Source organism: Parambassis ranga, chromosome 7, assembly GCF_900634625.1.
Source record: "Parambassis ranga chromosome 7, fParRan2.1, whole genome shotgun sequence".
NCBI classification, from domain to species: Eukaryota; Metazoa; Chordata; class Actinopteri; family Ambassidae; genus Parambassis; species Parambassis ranga.
This window is the reverse complement of record NC_041028.1, coordinates 16,308,419-16,330,474: the sequence shown is the minus strand read 5'-3', so window position 1 is coordinate 16,330,474 and position 22,056 is coordinate 16,308,419. Positions and strand designations below refer to the sequence as shown.

General features: G+C 39.9%; 1 protein-coding gene across 4 annotated transcripts; it reads right to left on the bottom strand.

The window, feature by feature from the left end:
* Positions 1-2,152: 2,152 nt before the first annotated feature.
* LOC114438183 (oxysterol-binding protein-related protein 2-like) lies at positions 2,153-21,088 on the bottom strand. 4 transcript variants are annotated; one of them, XM_028409371.1, is made up of 14 exons: positions 20,989-21,088; positions 11,789-12,110; positions 9,267-9,393; positions 8,322-8,397; positions 7,941-8,075; positions 7,531-7,628; positions 7,243-7,425; positions 7,014-7,121; positions 6,443-6,532; positions 6,217-6,337; positions 5,751-5,876; positions 5,431-5,554; positions 5,059-5,149; positions 2,153-4,698 (listed from the first exon to the last, which is right to left on the bottom strand). In XM_028409371.1, exons 2-14 carry the CDS (start codon positions 11,823-11,825, stop codon positions 4,596-4,598), a joined length of 1,419 nt encoding a protein of 472 aa, XP_028265172.1. In that variant the 5' UTR covers positions 11,826-12,110; positions 20,989-21,088; the 3' UTR covers positions 2,153-4,595. The 4 variants fall into 4 exon arrangements, with proteins under 4 accessions (XP_028265172.1, XP_028265174.1, XP_028265173.1 ...); XM_028409373.1 differs by having other exon boundaries at positions 11,789-12,085; positions 20,989-21,054; XM_028409372.1 differs by lacking the exon at positions 20,989-21,088 and adding an exon at positions 15,578-15,723.
* Between the last annotated feature and the right edge of the window lie 968 nt (positions 21,089-22,056).

The following is a 22,056-nucleotide window of genomic DNA, read 5'->3' as shown; positions in this document are numbered from 1 at the left end:
CCCAGCTCTAACACTCAATGTGCCACTTCTGTGGAAAAGTCCAGGAGTTGGCAACAACAGATGCTTGTTCAGTGCCAGGGACATTTTCACCTACCAGCCTGGTGAGGAGGATTATGGGTAAAATCACTGGAGAATGATTGGTGAAAAAGTTTTCCATCAAGATCAGGTTCAGTCCAAGTGTTTCCACCTGTGTGTCATTGTTTAATGATCCATCCTGTGTGTGTAGTCTGGTCTGGCCTTTTGGTCGCATTTTGGTCGCAGCTTTGTTTCTTTGACTGTTGACAGGATTTCTCTTAAACTTTCTTGCCACCAAAAATTTTTAATAAGCCTCAATTTTGGCAGATGATAAATACACAATACACTTTTTTTTAAACATAATCTGGATTTGGCCAGAACCCATCACACTTGTTGGATTCCCTTCAATTAGGCAGGACCAGCTTCACCTGAGGGCAGAACTCACACATGCACAGACACTGATTAACAAGATACAGGTAGAGCTAATGAGGTGGCTTGAGGCGGAGCATCAAGAAAACTGATTTACTGTTGTTGGGTTTTTTGGGGGGGGGGGTATTTTAAATTTCATGTGTCATCGAAGGCTGTTTTACTCATTAGGCAGAAGGGAAGGCTGCAGTTTTTGGTTTAAGCACAGTTGTAGTTGGAGGAAGAGACTTCAACATGAACAAAATACAGTAGATGGATAAAGAAACCAACATGTGCCTCTCCCTGATTTGTCACACCCCTATGTAAGGTTTGCGACACACAAATCTATCACAACATTGTGTAGTGATCTGACGTTAAACCTTCGCTGCTGATAAATGTCTGAAGGTGTGCCGTTGTTATGTCATCAGCCATCAAAGGTTTATTGTTGTGGAAGGCTTCACCAATGAGAGAGCTCTGAGTGTCTGTAGTTCCTGCTCCTGTTCTGTAGAGGGTGCTCTTCAGACAGTCCAGACTTATTGGGACCCTATAGAGTCTGAATATGTAGTCCAGAGAATTAAAAGTATGACAATAGATGTAGTGTCAGTTTTAGATATATCATTCTATAAAATGTTTACATTTTTGAAGCCTTTTATTAGTCCCACAATGGGGAAATTGCTTAAGGCAGCCCAGCAACGAGTGGCATACACCAGTGAGCACACTGGAGGCGATGCAGGTAAAGTGTCTTGCCAAAGGACACACAACAGTGACTAGGGAGGAGTTGGGATTGAACCACCCTGCTATACCACTGAGCCACTGCTGCTCACTAAATACCTAAGGAGCAGCAGAGCCCCTACAGAGGCATATAGTGTCTGATTAAGCATCGTCCTCACAGTCAGTCATCTAAACTGACCAATCAGCATCCATTATTATTAACCACAATAAAAATGGAATCAAATATGGGGTTTTCGTGTGTATATTCACTCATTAGCGCCCTCCGATCTGGCCTGAATAGGAAGTGGAACGGCTCTTCTATACTAAAACTAACTTGTTGTGAAGCTGCATGGATTCATCCATATAACCAGACTTCAAACTGAACCAATCAAAGTCCTGTGAGGAAGTAGTTCCTCTGGAGCTTGCTGCGTTTCCTCTTTGCTGATTGACAGGGACTCACTCACAGTCACCTGAGTGGGACTTCCTTTAAAAGCACCCGCTTCCATTGGTGACCTCACACACAGCTGATCTTAAATAATGAGACCTGGCCAAAAAATGGAATTAGTTTTTATTTTGTTTTATTAGTAGACATTTCCCCCACTGATTAATCTACCAAGCTGTCCATAGTATGGATACGAGCCCGTACACTTCCCCCAACCGTAAAATAAAACATCTGGTACAATGTTCTCACCGAAAAAAAAAAAACTGTTTAAATACTATAAAAATAAATCAATTGCACAAAATAATATGCCGTTTTGTTTGTGATTACCTCTGTGCAACACTTGTACACATATATAACAACAAACACATGATACAATCCAGGAGAAAACAAACTAAACAGAGGACATAACAGAATAAACCAACACTCAAAGCAATACAAAATACACATTAAATGACAGAGCATCAACTTGAACTGGTACAGCCTGGACCGTTCACTATGTTTACTTGCCGCTTGAACCGTTGGACTCACACACAAGCTGTTGCACTTGACCAGTGTCGGGTGCCAGAGTAGTGTTTGTAGAATTTTTTTTTTTCTCTCAACATGACACAAATAGTATTTCTAGGTATGAAAATCATTCCGTACTGATGCTGCATCAGTGTAGAAATCAGGCAGATGTAACAGCCAGTCTGTGTTCAGCTGCTTCATGACAATTAGGCTTCTCTACAACACTGTTCAAAGCTGTGTTTAATTAAAAAAATAGGCAAATTAAGTTTTTTTTTTTTTAGCTCTATAAGCATTTTTCTCATAAAATCTTAATCATAAATAAACATTGAATGAAAAAAATGGAATGGAAAAAGGGAAACTGAAAAAATCCAGGCACTAAGCATGACCGTTTTTACAACATGATCAAGTATTAAACTAAGAAGTCAGTTAGCTGATGAAGCTGAAGGTGTGTGTTGATGGGGAGTGTAAAGCTACTGTACAATAACTTGTCAGACAAGTGCTGTTTGTGTTGAGGTGCATAGGTTGCATAGAGTTACTGAAGTTCAAAATGCACTGGTGGATTAACAAGACACAGCTGGAGATCTATTGTGTTATTTACAGTGTGGTGATACATTTTGCACAATTTTCCAAAGTTTGTTGTTAACAAGCCATATTTTCACCAGTGTAATCAAATCAGATTGTTTAACATAGAATGTGTGCATTTGTTGTGGTTTGTAAATAAAATGCAGACATAAACAGAGCCACGTTACCATAGAAACTTAGACACTATGTGCTTAGAGAAAAAAAAAAGCCAAGGATGAATTTTTATACTTGAAAATATATGTAGTGGAATTTTTTTTTAAATCTCCAGCAAACACACTAATGAACGCTAAATATGCTCACTCTGCTCAGCTGGAGTGAAATCTTGACACTTGGATGGGCACAACATGGGGGTTTATGTTTAATCTAACATGATTGGATGGCAGTGGTCACATGGGCTGCTGGGCACAGACATGTATAAATGGGTGAGACACTTAAAGGTGGTCTGTTTGCGTTGTCTGTCTGAGGTGAGGCTTGATCAGAAATCATCCATTCCCACCAGAGAGCAGAACCATCTACAGCTACCTTTTTTTCCCCGAATCATGCCATGATGATGTAATATAAATGCACATGTTTCGAATTCTGTCCACACATTAATATGGCTTTAGGTGTTTGTACATATTTCATGTTCAGCTCTGTTTGGTCCGCAGTGCTGCTTTATTCATCTCCATTATTGTTATGTGGTAAGCGTGGTTGACATATTGATTGTAGAGATTTTTTCCTTTTCTCCACTGTAATACAACCAGATGGCACCCGGGCAGTGTTGCCAAAAAAAAAAAAAAAGAAAAGAAAGAGAAAGCCTCTTTCCAAAAACCATGACCCAGTTAAATCCACAGAGTTTGTTGTGAGCAACTTTTTGTACAGAAGGAACTATATTCAACCAAACTACACCTGGTATAACTGCACAAGCGGCAGCGTATAGGGATGTGTGTAAGAGTTAACGGCACCCCTTCTCAGATCAAGACATTCTGGAGGGATGAACAACACTGCAGGCCATGGTAAGAATATGAATATGTCTAACAATGCACCCCCCCCCCCTTTTCTTACATTCAGGTGTGAGTATGACAGACCGGTCAAATCTATCTCAAACAGAGCTCCAGGGTATCGATTAAGAAAGCATAGTTATATTTTTATGGGTTCATACAGCTCAGTGCTCAGACCATTCATGTGTTTGTATGTAAGGAGGATGTGTTAATAGGTTTCGGACCCAAGCTGCACATTCTGCTCTGCTGTCTAGGAAACATCATGAATACAAACTGTTTTAGAGATATTACATGCAGAGACTCATTTAAACAACAGTAAGCCTATCGAAATTTGCTTCTTAATGAGTAATGTGTCATCTATATTTAGTTTGAGTGTTTAAATGTTTCAAGAAAAAAAAATGCAAAGAAGAAAAATCATCCTCGAGATCCATCTTCAGTCAAAGGAGCATTCACATCCCTGATTTCCCCGTTGACTGGGTGTCCTTAAATCCATCATCGTCTTTATCGTATTTATGATGAATGTGAGGCCTTTAGGTAGGCAGCAGTTCCTCACAGAACAGATTGCAGATACGTTAAACATTCAGACTGGACCTGTGAGTTTGTGGGTCGCAAAGTGTTACCAACCCCCCCCCGTCACCGGAGTGGGACAGGAATAAAATAGCTATTGTGCTCTAAAGGACGCTGAGGCAGAGAGATGGAAGGCGCTTGCTGGTCACAAGGTGATGAAATCACACAAGCCTGTAAGACTGACGTGAAAACTTTAAAACATTTGATCTTCTTTTTGAGTCTTTCTGATCTGTGCTGGGCGTCAGTCAGTTTAGGTATCATGATGAAGGCAGTGAGATGAGGATGGTAGGAAAGGCGAGTGCACAGATCATTTCCTTCTGACCGATAAATGAAAGACTACTGCAGATTACAAGAGAAGGAAGAGGAGCATGATGAAGCGAGAGGGGCCATCAGTAGATATCTGGCAGGTTTTGGTAGTTCCTATTAAAGTAGCCGCCGGTGTAGAGCCACTCCTGGGAGCCACTGTATGGGTTGGTGCCCATTTGGAACCACCTAAAAAACAAATGTACATCACATTGTTGCAGGGGATCAGTGATTATCGTTACATTTATCATTATCTTTAACATTGTCCAGTAAGTTGCTGATAATTCTGTCTTGTAGAATGCCCTGCAGAATGTCATATTAACCCTTCTTTACAGTTATAGCATGCTTTTTTTGTGCTAAGCTAATTTAAGCAGCTGTTTGCAAATTTGCCAATATATGTCCATAAATGTGGGGTGTTTCTGCAGCAGCTTTCATCATTGGGTGCAAAGTTCACCATAGTGTGCATTTCATTTAACACCATCTGTATGTATAAATTAATAGTGCACAGCTCTGGCAGTTGATCTGTATGTGTAACTGTGTGTTTACTACCTAGTAGACCACTCCTCATCATTCTTGTTTCTCTCTTTCCTGGCCGCTCTCTGTTTCTCCTCCAGTCGCTCCTTCTCCTTACTCGCCTCGTCTGTGGAAAAAAAAAAAAGGGTCAGCATTGCATCATTATCAGGTTCATTCTTCAATAACTCAGATTGATATCACAGAAAATACCTCAAGCCCCCAGCAGATGGCAGCAATGCTACATTTATTGCCTATACACCGCATCACATAGGAATACACAGATCATGCTGCTATGCTTCAAAATACAAGCTGCAAATTCTGATCATAGGTATAAATCCATTTTTTTGCAAGACACTGCTAGTAAACATTATACCATTTATCTATGAACAGACTTTAATATCAAATTACCTATGTTGCCATTCTCCATGGCTTTGATGTCAGGCCTGAAGCGACAGTCTGTGGGAGCCAATATGGCCTCCATTCCAGGTTCCAGCTCATTGAGAGACATCGCAAAGTTTGTAAAGTTGTACATCTGCAGAAGGAAGAGGAGGATTAATGGCTGCCGTGTGTTTGTAAATGTTGCTCCTGTTAATTCAGATAAATGCATCACCTCTGCTTCATCACAACTTTTGTTCAAGTAAATCCACCAACAACTACTGCATGCCTGTAACTTTAACTAAGACTTAATGTCATCTGACTAACAACTGCTACAGTATTTAATCTCATACCGTAGCAGAGTGTGCTGGTCTGGAATCTATCCTCCACAGCAGGGTGCTTCCAGGTACCACAGACACAGTCTCTTGTACTTCAGGCATGTCGTCTGCATCATCGTTCTCCGCGCCTTCAACCTCCTCCTGGAAAAGATGCACCTCATTGTAACCACTAGTATGCAGACATTCAACTTATTGCCATTTATATGTAATTACAGTTATTTCTGTAGTATTTCCAAACCCAACAGAAAAGCTACAAACACTTTTGAACTACAAATAAAGGATCAGACTAAGGCAGCACTAATCTACACAAGCCTGCTGGTAAACCTGTGTAAGAGCTGCAGACACCAACAAGAGATCAAGACAGGGTATGAAAACAAACAATGAAACTAGCCGGCATCATTAGATTATTGAAAACAAGCAAACAAATAAAACACAAAAATAAGGAAAAACAATACAATGCAGTTTTTAACAATGCCTTTACATTTTTTTGCTTCTTATAATCTCCTTTCTTCTCTGACTTCTTGTGCGTCTCAAAGGCCTGCGGGTCCACGCTCCACATGCACTCTGTCCACTTTCCATAGATAACACATAGCTTCTTTTTACTGGACGGAGAGAAAGACGGAGCAAGAAAACAAGAGGTAGGAAAAGATAAGTTAAACTGATTAAAATGTCAGTGAAGTAGTAAGATATTAAGATTAAACTCCAACCTCTTGTCTTGGATATATCCCTCCACTTTGTGCAGCTCTTTGCCAAACATACCACATGGCTTAAAATTCAACACACACTTGTCTCCAGTGCTGCGGGAGGCAAAAAAAACAACAACAACCAGTTAATGTCTGTGTGGTTAACAGTGACCTGAATGGTGAAGGTGACATTAAATAATAATTCTTTGAGGATGCCTCCTGTGCTATTTTTCCACTTTTTGTTTTAGCATTAGCTGCTGACATTTGACAATTATTTCATCCAGACAGTCTGGATGGAATGATCCCACAGCTTTGCAGAGCTACCCTGTATTAATACAGGTTAAAAGTGGCTGTTTGCCTCATCATGTCTGAGGAAACAAGCTAAAGTATCAAGTATTAAGTAAGTGCTGTTACAAAACAAAATAGGGCACTGGTTAATTATGTGACCTGTGATAAACAGTTTTTAAAGGGCATCTCTACAAAAGTAACCAAAAGCCATTCAGATGAGCCTAATAAAATACATTGTAGGGGGTTTGGGACATTTTATCTGATCTTTACAAGCAATCACATGCATAAATGTTTCATTTATGAATACCTGTGGTTGACTATTTCCACTGTGCCATACTGCTCTATCCACAGTTTGCCCAGGATGATATTGTGTACACAGCAGTATGGGTTACTCCATGTGTATGCCTCATTGTGCCTGGAGAAAAAAAAGGGTAGAGGAAAAGGTAAAAGAAAGGATGAGGACATCGGAAGAAAAAAAATAGTGATAATGATAATGGATCGGGGTATAAACACACAAAACCCTTTCACTGACTCACTTGAGTAGTTCTAGTGTGATATTCCCTTTAGGCTCCGCCTCAACACTCTTGCCCCAGAATTTGAGTTTGGGGTAGATGGAGCCGTGGAAGACGAAGTCCCCAGCCAGGCTCTCTGCATGAAAGGCACTAACTGGAGGATGATGGGAGACCTGTTCTGATACCCACCGGAAACCCTGTTCCTCTCTGTAGAAGAGGAAGGAATGACAAGAGAGAATAATAAATCATCAGATAAAAAAATATTTCAGACGGTGCGGTGCGGTGACTTAAAAAAAATGTGTGTGTGTCTACCTGGTGAGTTCATAGGTTTCTCCCAGCAGAGGGTTGAAAGGTTTTCCAGTTCTGTCCCACTGAGACGCTACTGCTGACACGGCAAAGGCTGCTACGGCCTGAAGACGAACAGACCACGTTAGTGTGCGTGTGTGTGTTTACCTACAACATATGGCCTCGATTCATATGTTGCATGTTCACCATAACATGCTGTGTCATTATGTCTGTTCTCATATTATTTGATGTTTCTGCATCTGTATGTGTATATAATATAGAGCACAGTTCAAATACAGAAACTCCAACTTCTTTCCTGCACTGTGTGCTGAAATTCAATGTAACGCTATCAGTGATGTCAAATGTAAATGTTTTTTTTTAAATCCATATATTGATTGAGGATGCCACATGGAGCTGTAAGCAGGAGTGTGTCTGACCTGCATGCGTTCCAAGGAGTCGGACAGCGAGCAGGCTCTCCTGATGAGGTATGTGTGTTCCATGTATTCTGAGATTCTCTGCAGGAAGCTCAGAGGCTCATTGAAGGCAATGGGCATCGTGATCTTGGACAGTTCCTGTAAAAAGAAAGTGTCACTTAACCTTGGAAAACTGAATATGTTGTGAATTGAAGCTGAAACCAATCAATGCTCAATATCAATATCAGATCAATATTCTGTTTCTTCCTGTTACGTAATGAAATAATTGACTGTAAATTCCCTGTGGAGGACAGTCTTCTATCTGTATGGTGTGTTTGGGTTACTGCTGCTGTTATTTCCTGTACATAAATATCACTTAAATTTTGTGGAAATTAAAATTCTTACCAGTCCGATACATTTCTTAAGGATACTCCAGATACTGACAGTGTTTCTGGAAAACATGGGTGCAGGTAAAGATGTCCTGAAATGGAAAAACAAAAAAAACAAAAAAAGTTTATTAGTCAGACATCTGGTAGACGGGACATCCATTCATCATCTGAACCCGCTTTGTCCTGCAGTGCAGGGTCATGGGGGGCTGGAGCCTATCCCAGTTATCTACAGGTGAGAAGCAGGGCACACCCTGGACAAGTCACCAGTCTATCACAGGGCAACATACCATTCACACTCACACTCACACCTATGGGCAATTTTGGCACAAAAGAACACAAACAAGGGCTAATCTTTAACATGCCAAGTTGTGTAAGCGTAGTCAGACTAGACAACACTACACAGACAGAGGAAGTACAACGTGACCATGCACTGTATGAGTACACCCAAAAAGTAAATTAGCAGAACACACTAAATTCTTTTATGTATGAGTCAACTGAGTCAGGTCAATGCATTGACACCCAACAGTTTCTGGACAAGCTACAAACATGATACACACACAGCAGACCTGCCAACCTAGAGGTCTGTTTGTGTGTGGGACTGCAGTGTTTCCCCTACCATTACTTTAGGGAGGGGCGCCACATCCATTTATTTATTTGCAGGGCGGCATGTCATTTCTGATGTCTGCACACATACAGGTGCGCACACTCCCACCAGTGAATGAAGAGATCCTGTTGTCACACATGTTCTAGTTGGATAGACTGAACTCTATCGACTACACTAAGCTAAGCTAACGGTAGCACTATCACCATCAGCACCAGAGTCCCCATGGATTTGGGAAAACGTGACATGCAGTGAATTGTACAAGCAATCTTAAGGGTCAAAATGCGTGCCAAGTATGACGAATGTGTACATGTTAGCAGGTCTGACACAGTGGAAGGTGGTGCAGGAATGTAGCAGTACCTGTGTTTCTTGATGCCGTTCTCTTGTGGCACCGAGCCATTGTTCTTCTGACTGCTGCTTTCAAACACCTGCGCATCTTTGAAACTGGCCTCCGACACCCCCTCGTACGACTCGTCTGAATCCAGGCCTGTGTGAAGAAAAATGTTTCATAATGTCATCAATTATGTCACACACATAAAAAGCCAGAATTGTATTCATTCAGTTGTTATATGTATGTGACACAATATTCACTCTCACACACAGCTTTTGCCACTCGTATATTCATCTGGCAGACTACTAGATGTAGTAGCCTGGGATGGACATCAGAAACAATCTGATATCTCACAACCTCACAATGCCTCCAGCAGTAACAGCAGTTCCAGACACAGGGGCATAAAAGGGTCTTTTATGATTTTGCGAGCAGCTGATTTTGGAACAATAATACACACAATTTGCATGTGGCTTTTGCATCAGCGACATATTGCCTTACTTTGACTAGCAAATTATATTGATTGTCAGTGTGTGAACATTAAACAGTGCAAGGTGGGGCTGTGGAGAATTCAAGGTGGGGCTTTCACAAAAACTTAAAATAGACCAAAGTGTTCATTATCATTCAAGAAATATGTCTTGTTAATGTTATGCCAAACGTTGTGTAATCTTCACACAAACTTATACACTATAGTACCAAAAGTATTTACTCATCTTCCTTTCAATGCATATGAACTTCATTGACACCCCATTCCATCAAAAGCGTGATTCGTCACTCTAGAGAACACGTCTCCACTGCTCTAGAGTCCAGTGGCAGCATGCTTTACACCACTGCATCCCATTTTGCATTGCACTTGGTGATGTATGGCTTTGATGCAGCTGCTCAGCCATGGAAACCCAGTCCATGAAGCTCTCTACGCACCGTTCTTGAGCTAATGTGAAGGCCACATGAACTTTGAAGGTCTGTAGCGATTGACTGCAGAAAGTTGGTGTCCTCTGCACACTGTGCGCCTCAGCATCCGCTGACCCTGCTCTGCCATTTTACGTGGCCTACCACTTCACGGCTGAGTTGCTGCTGGACTTGGTGCACAGATGGCATCCTATCACAATACCATGCTAAAATTCACTGAGCTCCTGAGAGCGGCCCATTCTTTCACAAATGTTTGTAGAAGCAGTCTGCAGCCGAGGTGCTGGATGGGTCAGAGAACACTTTTGGCAATATAGTGTATGTAGCATTTTAGTATAACAAAAGAAAAATGATGCTGCATGCTACCCGATGCTGAATACTTTAACCTGGTGCAAGTGTACTAATCAATAATGCATCTGTTCTAGTCTGCACCTGTTTCAGTAGTAAGATGATCACAATAATGGTGACAGACAGGTGAAGACATACACATGCACACATGCGCGTGCATCTAGTGTTTACATTTTCCATGGAGAAAAACTACTTGTAACAGACATAATAATAATAGCAACAACACTGAGTGGCACACAAGGGCACAGCTGGCAATTATGCTACAAAGTAATGATGCTAATTTACAGTCTGCTTGTTTTCCTTTTTAGCCTACAACAAACACAAGTGCTCAATTAAATACACTCCAGAGGCTGATGTAAGTATTTCTAAGATGTCCACAATATCACACTCTACTTTTATTGATCAGATCAGACTTAAATGCCCAATCCTTGTGGTAGTGGTAACAACAAGCATCCTATTGTGTCAAAGTAACTCTACATTTGGTAATTAGCTAATGTCTGGATATCAGTCATTCATATCGACTGTAACATAAGATGCACGGCATCCCATGGGTGTTGACTCGAAGGACTACTGCCTGATCTCCTCCACAGCAGCAGAAATCTGATACTAACTGCTGGTTTTGGGAAATGATTATACAACTGATTCCAGACTCTCCAATCCTGCTCCGTCTCCAGGGGATGAAATAAAACAGAAATCTTAAAGGTTCTGCGAGTGTTTGTCTGAAAACGGAATTTTAACCAGCAGTGTTTTTTTTTTTTTCCCGAATACAATACATACACATACAGACTTGACCATGAGGTCATGGTCTGTAATATCAACAACATGTTGATGCAAGACTGCCAACCTCTGAATTATTGAGCTAATCATCAGACTAAGGCAGGTTAGATTCCATTCCATGGTATTATCCTTCTATGAGATAGAAGACAGACCGTCTCTTGCAGCAAAACAGCATCACAATGCATAAAGTTAAATCTCAGCCCATGCAAAACAACAATTACTTTTGCTAAATATTATTGCAGAATGTATGATTTTTAGGTTCTGGTGGTTGAGAGGATTCACCTTTTTCCTTTCTTTCTTTATGTAATTATTATGTAATGTTTTGTAATATTGAACTGTTGTTTGAATAAAACAGGAAGTTTCATGACACTCCCTTGGAAATAAGGAAATAATTGACAGTTACATAAATGTACACATACAATTACAGTCATTCCAGGCCCAATTCAGCCCAACAAAGATTTCTGTTATGCTTGCTATTGTTTAAAAAAAAAAAAAAAAAAACACGTGTGCACAGATCACCCACCTGTGACGGCGTCGAAGAATTCATCCTCATTGCTCATCTTCTAAAGTCAAAGCTGACCAGTTGTGTAGGACAGATGTTCGACTTTTAGCACATGTTCTTTCTGGTAGAGGCCCTGCAGAGATCCTCTGGAGGGAGACCTGTTTGTCACAGTCCCTCTGCAGTGTCACCTCGGCAACAGCACAATGTCTGTTCAATACCAGCAGGAGTCACGCCGATTTTGGTGGCGCTGTCAATCAGAGGGAGTCGGCTGCTGGTTTACAGGGCAGTAAATCAAGGGCTGATGTTGTTTCTTGGGCTCTGGTGACAAAAGCAAATGTGTACCCTGTAACAACAAAAAAAACTAAACATTACAAATGAAATGCTGTGCATATTGTCTGGTGAGTGAAACCGACATGCATTCTTAAAAGTCTAGTTTGCACCTTGGCAAAAACACTGCAACACAAAGCAATTTAAAGACATAAATTCACATATCTGACTTGCATCCCTAAGGCTGTCTATTTCATTGGATCCATAAACCTTCACCAAGTAGATATGACAACTTTTCTCCGTCTTAAGACTCAACCCAACTTGCTGTTTGTGCATGCTGTAATTCTCATTAAATAAAAACCTTCACCGCAAACAATAAATACTGAGTGTCATTCCCAGCCATCTAGGCTATGAGGTGAAAATGTGCTTAGTCTGTCTGAGCAATAACCCATGGCCCAATGGGTACAAATAGAGAGGTTTCTAGTCCACCAGTTACATAATCAGGGCACCACTGTTAGAGGCAATCTGGGCCTTTGTTACCCTCTGTTGGGTACATTAGCTCAACAAAGTTTAAACCTGAAACCCCAAATGACCTTTGATTCCTATATTCAACCCGTTTAATTGTTTACATGTTCTGGGCCCAGGTGTCCATCAGTAATTGCAACAGCCTTTGGACATTTGGCTGCCACATTATCCAGCTTTTAAAAAAAAAAAAACAATAATAAAACCATTTCCTCACCTTATCACTTATTGTTTAGCTCATTATCACTGCACTCTTTACTTGCTTCTTTAGTGACATGTTTTCTCAACACTATAACCCAAATGCCTGATCTTAGCAATGATTGGTATCAAAGACACATGGAACTCAATACATCCCATGGAAATCTTGCATTTTCATATTTAGACATGGGCATATTTGGTTTCTTCTTGGTTTGAGTAGGTGTTGTTCATTTTGGATTTGTTAATGTTTAGTGTGAATAACAGCATGTTAAAAAAAAAGTCCAAGGCTGGTTCCAAAGATGGACACACATTATCTAAAGTATTCTTTAATATGCAGAAATCATAGTCTAAACAACCCCCTCGAATGTTACCCTCATTAGGTTTATTGGTTGAAATTTGAGTTGAACTTCTTTAATCATAGCTGCAGTCTGAGATACATAAATAAACTAACTGATGTAATGACAGCAATGCAGTCCTACTGCACTTACTGAATGATGCTTTACTCTTTTGAAGATTGCCTGCATTACAGATTTTTTTTATGCAGCTGCAGTACATTTAAATCCCCAAAGGCATCAGATTTCATATTTTTCAGTACTGAATATAAAATGCTGAATGTAGTCAAAAAACAATGTGTTCTCTCTTTCCTCTCATCTCATCCCACCATGGCTTTTTTGTCCTTCACAGCCTTTTTACCTTTGCCAGAAATAGGTAACGCCTTGAGCACACAAATGTACTTTGGCCTTGGCGTCCACAATTGATAAGGTGGACAGAACATATGACAGGCTGGTACTAAAGGGTTCTGACATTTACAATACAATTTCTGGCCTTTGTTTCTATGTTTATAGTAGTTTGAGTTGTATAAAATCTAAACAAGAAGTTTCTATTACTTATTATATTACAGGCATATTTAAATGTCAATAAATTATAATATCCAGCCAAAAAACAGATTAAACAATACCTCATATACCAGAGCAGAGCAGAACATTTTCTTAAAATCCAGAAAAAGATTTTTCAAACTTTTGTCTGTTTGTCTGTTGTCTACTCGATAAAACTTTAAGGAGAACTTTGCGAAGACAAAAAAACAAAGAGGGATGAAACAAGCAGATAAAATTAAGCCTATAGATGTGATAATGCTTATCGTGCATATTTTTGTGCATCAGTGCCTCAGTACTGGGTGTTCTACCCACACCCTTTAAGCATCACAAGAATCTCTTAGAACCAGAGGTCAAGTCAACAAATGTTCACTCACAGCACTTTAAATTAAAATCTCCCACATTTGTTTGTCTTCATAAAGCAAGGGTGTATTTTCTTTTTTAGCCAGACCATGTCATTCCTCTTGTACAAACTACAATTTAAGGACAAAAATGAAAAAAACCATGATGGTGTATGAGACCTAACCTTGAACAATGAATGTATGATACATTAACAACCATCAACAGCAGAGAGGTTATGAAATTCTGATTTGCATAGGTTATTATATGTTTAGAATTTTGCTCATCCCTGAGGCCACATTTTACAACCCTGCTGCTGTGCAACTGAAGGACCCATTCATACCTAGAATGACAAGGACGCTTTCAGCAAGCCTCCTTGTTATTTCCTAACATCTGACGCAGGAAGCAGACCACAGTATGTAGAGTTATGTCAGCAGTGATCATCAATAATAGAATTGCATTATTGATCTGATGCAATAAAATGACAACGAAATGCTATCAAAATGCAGACTTACAAGCCTTGCAGCACTTTGATTAACACCTGTCACATTCATCTGCAAAAATGTATCCAGCATTTCCAATATGGCAGCCAGCCTTGGCTGTAAAGTATTATAATAGATATAGTGAAACAAAGCTTCAGATTCACAACATGACTTTTTTGTGTTAAACAGAAGATATCACAGCCCTGGAGTTCATATTCAAACATCTTAGGCTACTGCAACTCATTAAAGCAGATGTATTATAAGTTGGTGTCAAAAGAAAGCACAGAAGCCATCCAGATCACAAGAAAATTCTGTGAGTGTGTGACAACCAGTCCCACAACTACTACCCTCAGGCCGTGGCCTTTCTAAGTATTAATGTAGCAGAGTTCAATGTTAAGTTAATTGTTCTTCACTGACTTGTAGAAGTGTAATCTACACCTCTTGCCGCCAGAGAATCAGAATCAGAAATACTTTAGTAGTCCCAGAGGGAAACTTCCCAGGTGCTCCATGATGAATGCATCCCCACTAGGCCAATATATTAGTAATTATTACCTAAAACTCTGCTCTGTCGCTCTGAACTGCAGTTTTTATCTATACAGAATGTTTGCATGCTTTCAATAATACATTTTTAATGAACCAATTTCAATATTACATAAAAGGGTAAGCTGATATACACACCCAGAGACAACGACAGAGCTTTCTGATTGGCTGAAACAAGCTCTCAGATCATATCACTCACTGTGTCCTAGAAGCTTGTTAGCTATTACACAACCATGACAGACATGGCACCATACACACGCCACAGCAACACTTCCATACTTGGACAAGACATAATAAAAAAAAAAAATAACCCCAATCTGAGGAAGTCTTAATGACAGGAAATTACTACATGAAATATTGTAATCAGAATATTGTGACAGCAACTTTCAATACAAATTTACGTATATTAAAGACAGTGAATTCATATCAATAGACACTTATATTGACACTAACATAAAACATTAATGTTATTTTAAGCCCTGCTTCGTATTTGTTAACAATATATTGGAGCTGAGAATGTACTGCAGCACTGGATGATAAACATTCTGCGTGCTAAAATCTGCTAATAAATTGTCAGCTTTGAGACAAACCTGCTGCGGTCACAGTCATAAGCGGTCATAAGCCGAATATGTCCACCAAAAACATCCAAAACCACAAGGCCAGAGAAGAAAGCTTTTTCCGTGTGAGAGAAAACCCTGAACACAGCACACACACACCTCCATCTATCTCTTTAAACACACCTACCTGAATCGGTGACACACCTCTGTAGACTGTGAAACACATACCACAAGTCAACTGCACACACACTTTAAGAGGAACACCGAGAGCAGAAACTGTGAAACGGACCATACCAATATAGTTTTGTTACTGTTAATATTTAAGACGTTAAATTCAACAATGGTAAAACATAATGGAGTGCATAAAATAAAATGGGAAAAAATCAAAAGAGATGAAAAGAACATGTTAAATATAGGCCTGGCAGTCCTCAGTCAATAGTTAGTTGAGAGTTGTCTCATCTCACTAAAATCCTGTCTGACCAGACTAGTGATTTGAAATGGACAATTGAGCCTGTCCCCTGCACTCATACAGCTTCTGCACCTAAGGTAGCACTTTATCCAGCCCAGTAATTATCAAGGGTGGAACATTATTGGCATGTAAAAAAACCTAAACAATATTGTTTAGATATTTCATGTTAATGCTTTGGGCTAATCATCTTCCAATTCAAAAATGGGAAATAAAGAGCTTGCTAGCTAAGCTTTATGTGAGTGTATAAAGGAGAACCAGAAAACAGAATGGTGGGTAGTCCATTTGAATTTCACTTTGCTGTAGCCCGTTCCTGAATTACAAAGACCAGCGGTTGTTTAGCTGTTGTCTCTTGTCCCAAAACAATGCACTCAAACATTCACAGATCTCCAGATATGGTGAAAAAAAGAGAAACTTCACTGCATAAAGAGATTATTATACTGATTTAGTTCAGTTCAGATCATGAGGGTAGGACAAATGCATTGTACACAGCCGCAAATTAAAAGGTCTATAATCAAAATATGATGTTGGTATAAAAGTCCACAAGTGGGCCAGTGCCCTCTTTGGACCTCAACTAAACATTTAATTCCCATATCAACAGAAACTGCATAATTTGAGGGCATTAGGTTAAACCCCTAAGATTCAGGTTAGAATAAAGGGAATTGGTTTTTTGTGCCAATCTGAGAGAAGACGACAGGATGCGAATGAGGCCTGAAAGGCAACAGAGGGAAAAAGAAGCACAGACGGGCCACTGTGTTAGAGGGAGTTCCACACAGAGCAGCATTTTACTGTGGCTGCTGTCAGTGCACAAATTTGTGCAGAAAAGAAAAGGGGGACCAGGAGAGAGAAAGGGGAGTAGAGAAAGGCTATGGAGATTTAAGTGTTACAGGGTTGTGTGTTCTGTTCACACAGTTGTAGCTGAACTAAAGCCAAAACTGTGTCCTAAGTGCCTTGCTGTTGCATCATTAAAAAGATTTTAAGTGATTTTCTGTCCCAGACCTTTCACAACCTATTAAACAATGTGGAAAAAAATCTTTGCAACAATCTGGCAGAAAATTCAGTGCTATCTGGCTCCTCCTTTTGAACATTTTTTACCATTTATCATTTCTAAAAGGACACATCAGTGCTGCCTGAGGCCACGGAAATAGAAGTACCCAACACAGTACAAAAAGAGAGTTTAAATATCAATAGCCCAGACAGATTTTTTTTAAAATAAACAGGGTACCACTGAAACTATACGATAAATATCCTCATCTTCAATCACAAGATGAACCCCACTTAGTATAGTTACTGACTGCAAGTGAAGTGCAAGCGTCAACAACACCTATCATGGTCTGAATGGAGGACTTGCACCACTGGCCACATTACTGACAGTTCAGCAAAAAAAAAAACAGTCAGTAGAACAGCCGGAAAGTACAACTAATCAACTTCACACTGGTTCAGCTGAAACAAGAGAGGCAAATGGATGTCTCCTCTTGGACATGGGTGTCTGGTTTCATCATATGTTTTTGTCTGTATCTGTTGATCACATTCATATGCAAATGGCCGGAATTATGACACTGAAGTAAAATGTAACCTCTAAAGTAAGTGAATGACAACCTACCTGAGGATATCAAAAGATAAACCCCATCCCACCCAAACATACATTCACACTTTTTCCAACATCATCAATCCTAAAAAAGAAAAAGAAAAAAGAACCCGGCTCTCATTCTATTATTCTCCAGACATGTTGGTAAAATGTTATTAGTTTTGTCCATTCATTGATGCGAGTGTTGCTCAGCAACTCTATGCATTGTTTACACCAGTTACGAGTTCATTTAGCTTAACCAGCTGGCAGGTAGGGGGCCAGGTGAACAACAACAAACAAGTACCTCTAGCTAAAGCACAGTGAAAACCCTGTGCACCAAATACTGCTCCTACAAAAAATGATGTTGAACCGTCTCACACAGACACAGACTGCTATTCAGTGCGGCATGAGTCAGCACGTTCCAGCGATACTTGAGGAAAACTAAGATGCTAAGATGTGTTTTGCTGTCACAGTGTGTGTAGATTCAAAGCCTGCTCAGCATCATGACTCGAAACTTCTTTTTTGTGTCCACCCTTTAACACAAACACAGTGACACTCATCAAGTTTTGTGATCATCATTGTTGGTATGTGACTAGTTCAGCAGGTACATATGGGTTATGACTTCTTTAACAGGATGACTTGTGTGGGAACAGATGTGTGATATATATCAGCAGCATTTAACCTTTAATACATAAATGGCCCCTAAACTACCAGGTTACACAATAATTTCATTTTCAGGGGGTATCTACAACTTGTGTTGTTATGGTAAGTGTGCACTTTGACAAAACACCCTCTTTAAAGTGACAGGCAACTGTTTATTGTCATCACTGCCAATTTTCCAACAGGAAAATGAAACACAAAAAGCTATGGCTATGGAGAAGCCGGCGTCCAACATCACTACTGTACCTCAAACATGCTGAATGAACCAGCTGTTTTATCAAAGTACTTCTATGTTGACAGTAATTCGATATATACATAAAGACAATACAGCGCTGAAATGGTACCCATGACAAACACCTGCAGGAAATGGATTGATATGTGCGTTGAAATAATGGTGCATCCCTTTGGCAGCCTTAGTACTTTGTCCCTGCAGACCAACATGCACTCTATGACTGTGAGCCAATCAAAGCAGAGCAAAACAATGTGATGGCTGTGCAGAGGACAGGCTCCACTGGCTACTGTGCTCTGTCATAAATTATACATACTGTATTGTTTCTCTGTTGCCTGGATGGTTGCCTAGACTAGCTTTAGCTCAAACTTTGCCTTTTCCCCATGAGGCAAGATACACACAATGAAAGAGTATCTTTCTTTGTTAGATAAGAAACTTATTATTGTTTTTATGTCAAGTGCTCATTCTACTTTAGTTTTTTGTCTTCCTAAAATTAAAAAAAAAAAAACTTACATGCATCTTCTCGAGTAATTTACTTGAGTACCGCTATTGCATGTGCTGGTCCTGCCACTGCTGCAACATTCCTCTCAACAGAAATGTTGAAATCAGGCTTTTAGGACATGACTTGCAACATCTCCTTCCCGTTCCTTTAAATTTACCACAGAGCTCAAAAATACATATTGCTCAACTGAAATATCCACCGATGTGTTCGTAGAATAAACACAATCACTAAACTGACAAACCGTCTCTCATCTATACACAACTGCCTCCGGTGTTGTGGAGGGAGGACGGCCGTTTGTGTGTAAAGAGTGATGCTCCCCTCTCAAATGGAGACCATCACCATAGCAACTAACTATGGAGGTAATTACAGCACCTTAGGGAGGAAGACAAATAACAAAAAGACAACAACTGTAATTCCAGAGGGAACAGACTGGTGTGTCCTGTAATGTAACAATAGAACCATTGGCTTCAGAAGTAAGTGGGAACAATCTGGGGGAATAAAAACTTTCAATGTACAATATCTCTTTAAGCAGAATTTGTTATTGATGTACAATGCAGTGTGCTCCTCATTTCCAGTAACATTTTTCTGGAACTGCAGTAATCATTTATAAGCCTTAAAGTTTCAATACTGTCAGTTAACCTAAACATATTTGACAGGCCAGCACAGTACTGCTGTAGGCCTACCTCGGAGTGCTTTTAGGGGTGGGGGCTAGATAAACACTACTGTTGTCTGCTGTTGTCTCCTCCAGGAGACTCCTCAGGAGGAGCCGCAAAAAGCTCCAGCATGTCAGAGCATACTGGATTCATCACACACTCCACTGGCTCAACAATCACCTTTGTCATCATGGAAACACCCCCAAATATCTAACTGAACTCATCGCCCCACAATCCAATTTCAGAACCCGGTCAGGCATCAACTACTGCCTCCCAGGTCTCATCTCAAGACCATGGGTGACAGAACCTCAGAGGCTGCTGCTCCTTGTCTGTGAACGCCCTGTCAGACCACCTTAGGGCACCACAGACGGTGAACACTGTGCTAAAGACCTTCCTCTTTAGCAAATATATCCTAGTTAGGGTATTTTACACTGTTGCTTCTTTTTAGCCACCATTTATTTGTTGTCTACTATAAATATGTACTCTGTTTTTGAACCTAAAAGATTTTATACCAAAGATAAAGTGCATTATAAATCAAATTTATCATTATTATTATTATATTATTTCTGTCAATACAAACCCTGGTGTCAATGACCTATAGTACATGAACCTTTAAAGACAAAGGTTTGTTTAGTCTTTCCTGAGAGGGTGATGGAGGCAGAGAGAAGCCAAACAGGCAGGGGGACATTCCCATTGTTTACTGAGGCAGTTAGATAGAGGTTGACTATCCTAAGATAAGTGCTGCTGCAGGTGAACCTTTGAGAAGAATTCACACAATGCTCGCCTTTCCATCCGATGGATGCACTTTTTCTGTGCCTCCTTCCCATTTTATCGTGGTCAGATTAACACTGACAGCCCTGCCTCTGTCGGTACCGGGTTACTTAGTATTATTCTCTGCATTAGCAAAAAAAAAGGAGACATGATGACTAACACTACTTAGAAAAGAATCGATCACTCAACTGATGAGCTGTGTGTGATCAATTAAGTCTTCAGTGCAACTTAACTTCAAGAACCCATCCCAAAAATGCCTACACGAACTGCTTGCTAACGTTAGCGCACATAGTCAGCTGTGTGTATCTTATAACCTTATTAGCCTGCGTAGTATTTTTCAAATGAGGAGGATTTTAAGTAAGTAATTCTGGTACTGATTTTACCTACAAACACACACCAAACCAAGCCTCTAAGTGGAGGTAAGGAAGCGTTTTGACAGCTAACATTAATGTTAGCGGGCGGGCTAAAAAAGAAAAAAGGTGGCTAACATAGCATACTCAACAACCTTCCCTATCCAAAGAGGACAAGCAACATTTGCCACAGTGGACACCAAACACAAGTCCCTACAATGCGCCTTCAAAAGTCTGCAGTCTTACCTCGGCGGTGTGTTCAGGCTGAGTGTTTAGCAAAGCCCAGAGACATGAGCAGGAATTTAGTGTACGGTCGCTTGACACAGAAGCGGAAGTCGCTGGCATTTGGGGGCGTCTGTAGCTAATGACAGGCAGGTCCTTAGCCAATCAAATTTCACGTAATGAACGTCTGACCAATCGCAGTGCAACATGAATGGCGGATTAAAAAATACAACATACAATTTTCTTTGTTATTGACATTCAAAGATTACAGGTTTTTATTAAGACATTATTAATGTTTTTAAAATGAGTTTAAAATCACAATTACAAGTTTACAGTCAATTATTTTAACTATTATTAGTAGTATTATTACTATTATAACCCCTGGATTATTTCTAGACTATCTAGGCTTTCTTTATCTTCAATCTTTAGTATGTTTTGTCATGATTATGTATTAATTATGTGACAGTTTTATGCAAACCTTTATGCAGTTTACTTAATTCTTGTTTTAACATTAACTTGATAGTAGCATGGTAGTTTTGTCACTAAGGTAACTAACTACAAAAAGGAAATGCTGAGGTCACATTGGGTTGCATATAAGGAAACCAATAAATTTACACTCAACATGCACTTTGTGTTACTCTGCTTACATCCTAAACATTTTGTGTCTGTTATCAGACAGTAGATTTCATGTGATGCCTGGAAAAAAATCACCATATAACTACATAAATCAACATATAGCACATTTGTGTGGTAAGCATAGAGTAAGTAAAGTTGCCTTGAGTGTCACCATCTCTTAAAAGATACACATTTCTGATGTGCCCTCATTCTCTCTTCAAGATAATTAAGAGGGAGAATGAATAGTGTGCTTCTAAGTATTTTTGTGAATGTTTCTTGCCAGATCATTTCTTATCTTTATATCCTTACTAGAGCAATTCGATAGAGGGATGATCATGCATCTCTTCAAGTTGCTTTTTGCTGTTTCACATCTGTTGTTGGTATAACCAGATAGCTGGTGCTCAATTCAAGCCCTGTTTATGAAACATTATCTCTCCATAATATGGTTGATATAGGTGAGTGTATAGGCAAGAGAAA

Excerpts from the sequence above, each read along its gene's own strand:
- LOC114438183 (XM_028409371.1), bottom strand. The coding sequence starts at position 11,825 with ATGAGCAATGAGGATGAATTCTTCGACGCCGTCACAG. Across the intron at positions 8,398-9,266 it reads AACGGCATCAAGAAACACAG|GACATCTTTACCTGCACCCA; the intron begins GTACTGCTACAT and ends TTTCCATTTCAG. Across the intron at positions 7,122-7,242 it reads ATCACACTAGAACTACTCAA|GCACAATGAGGCATACACAT; the intron begins GTGAGTCAGTGA and ends TTTTTTCTCCAG.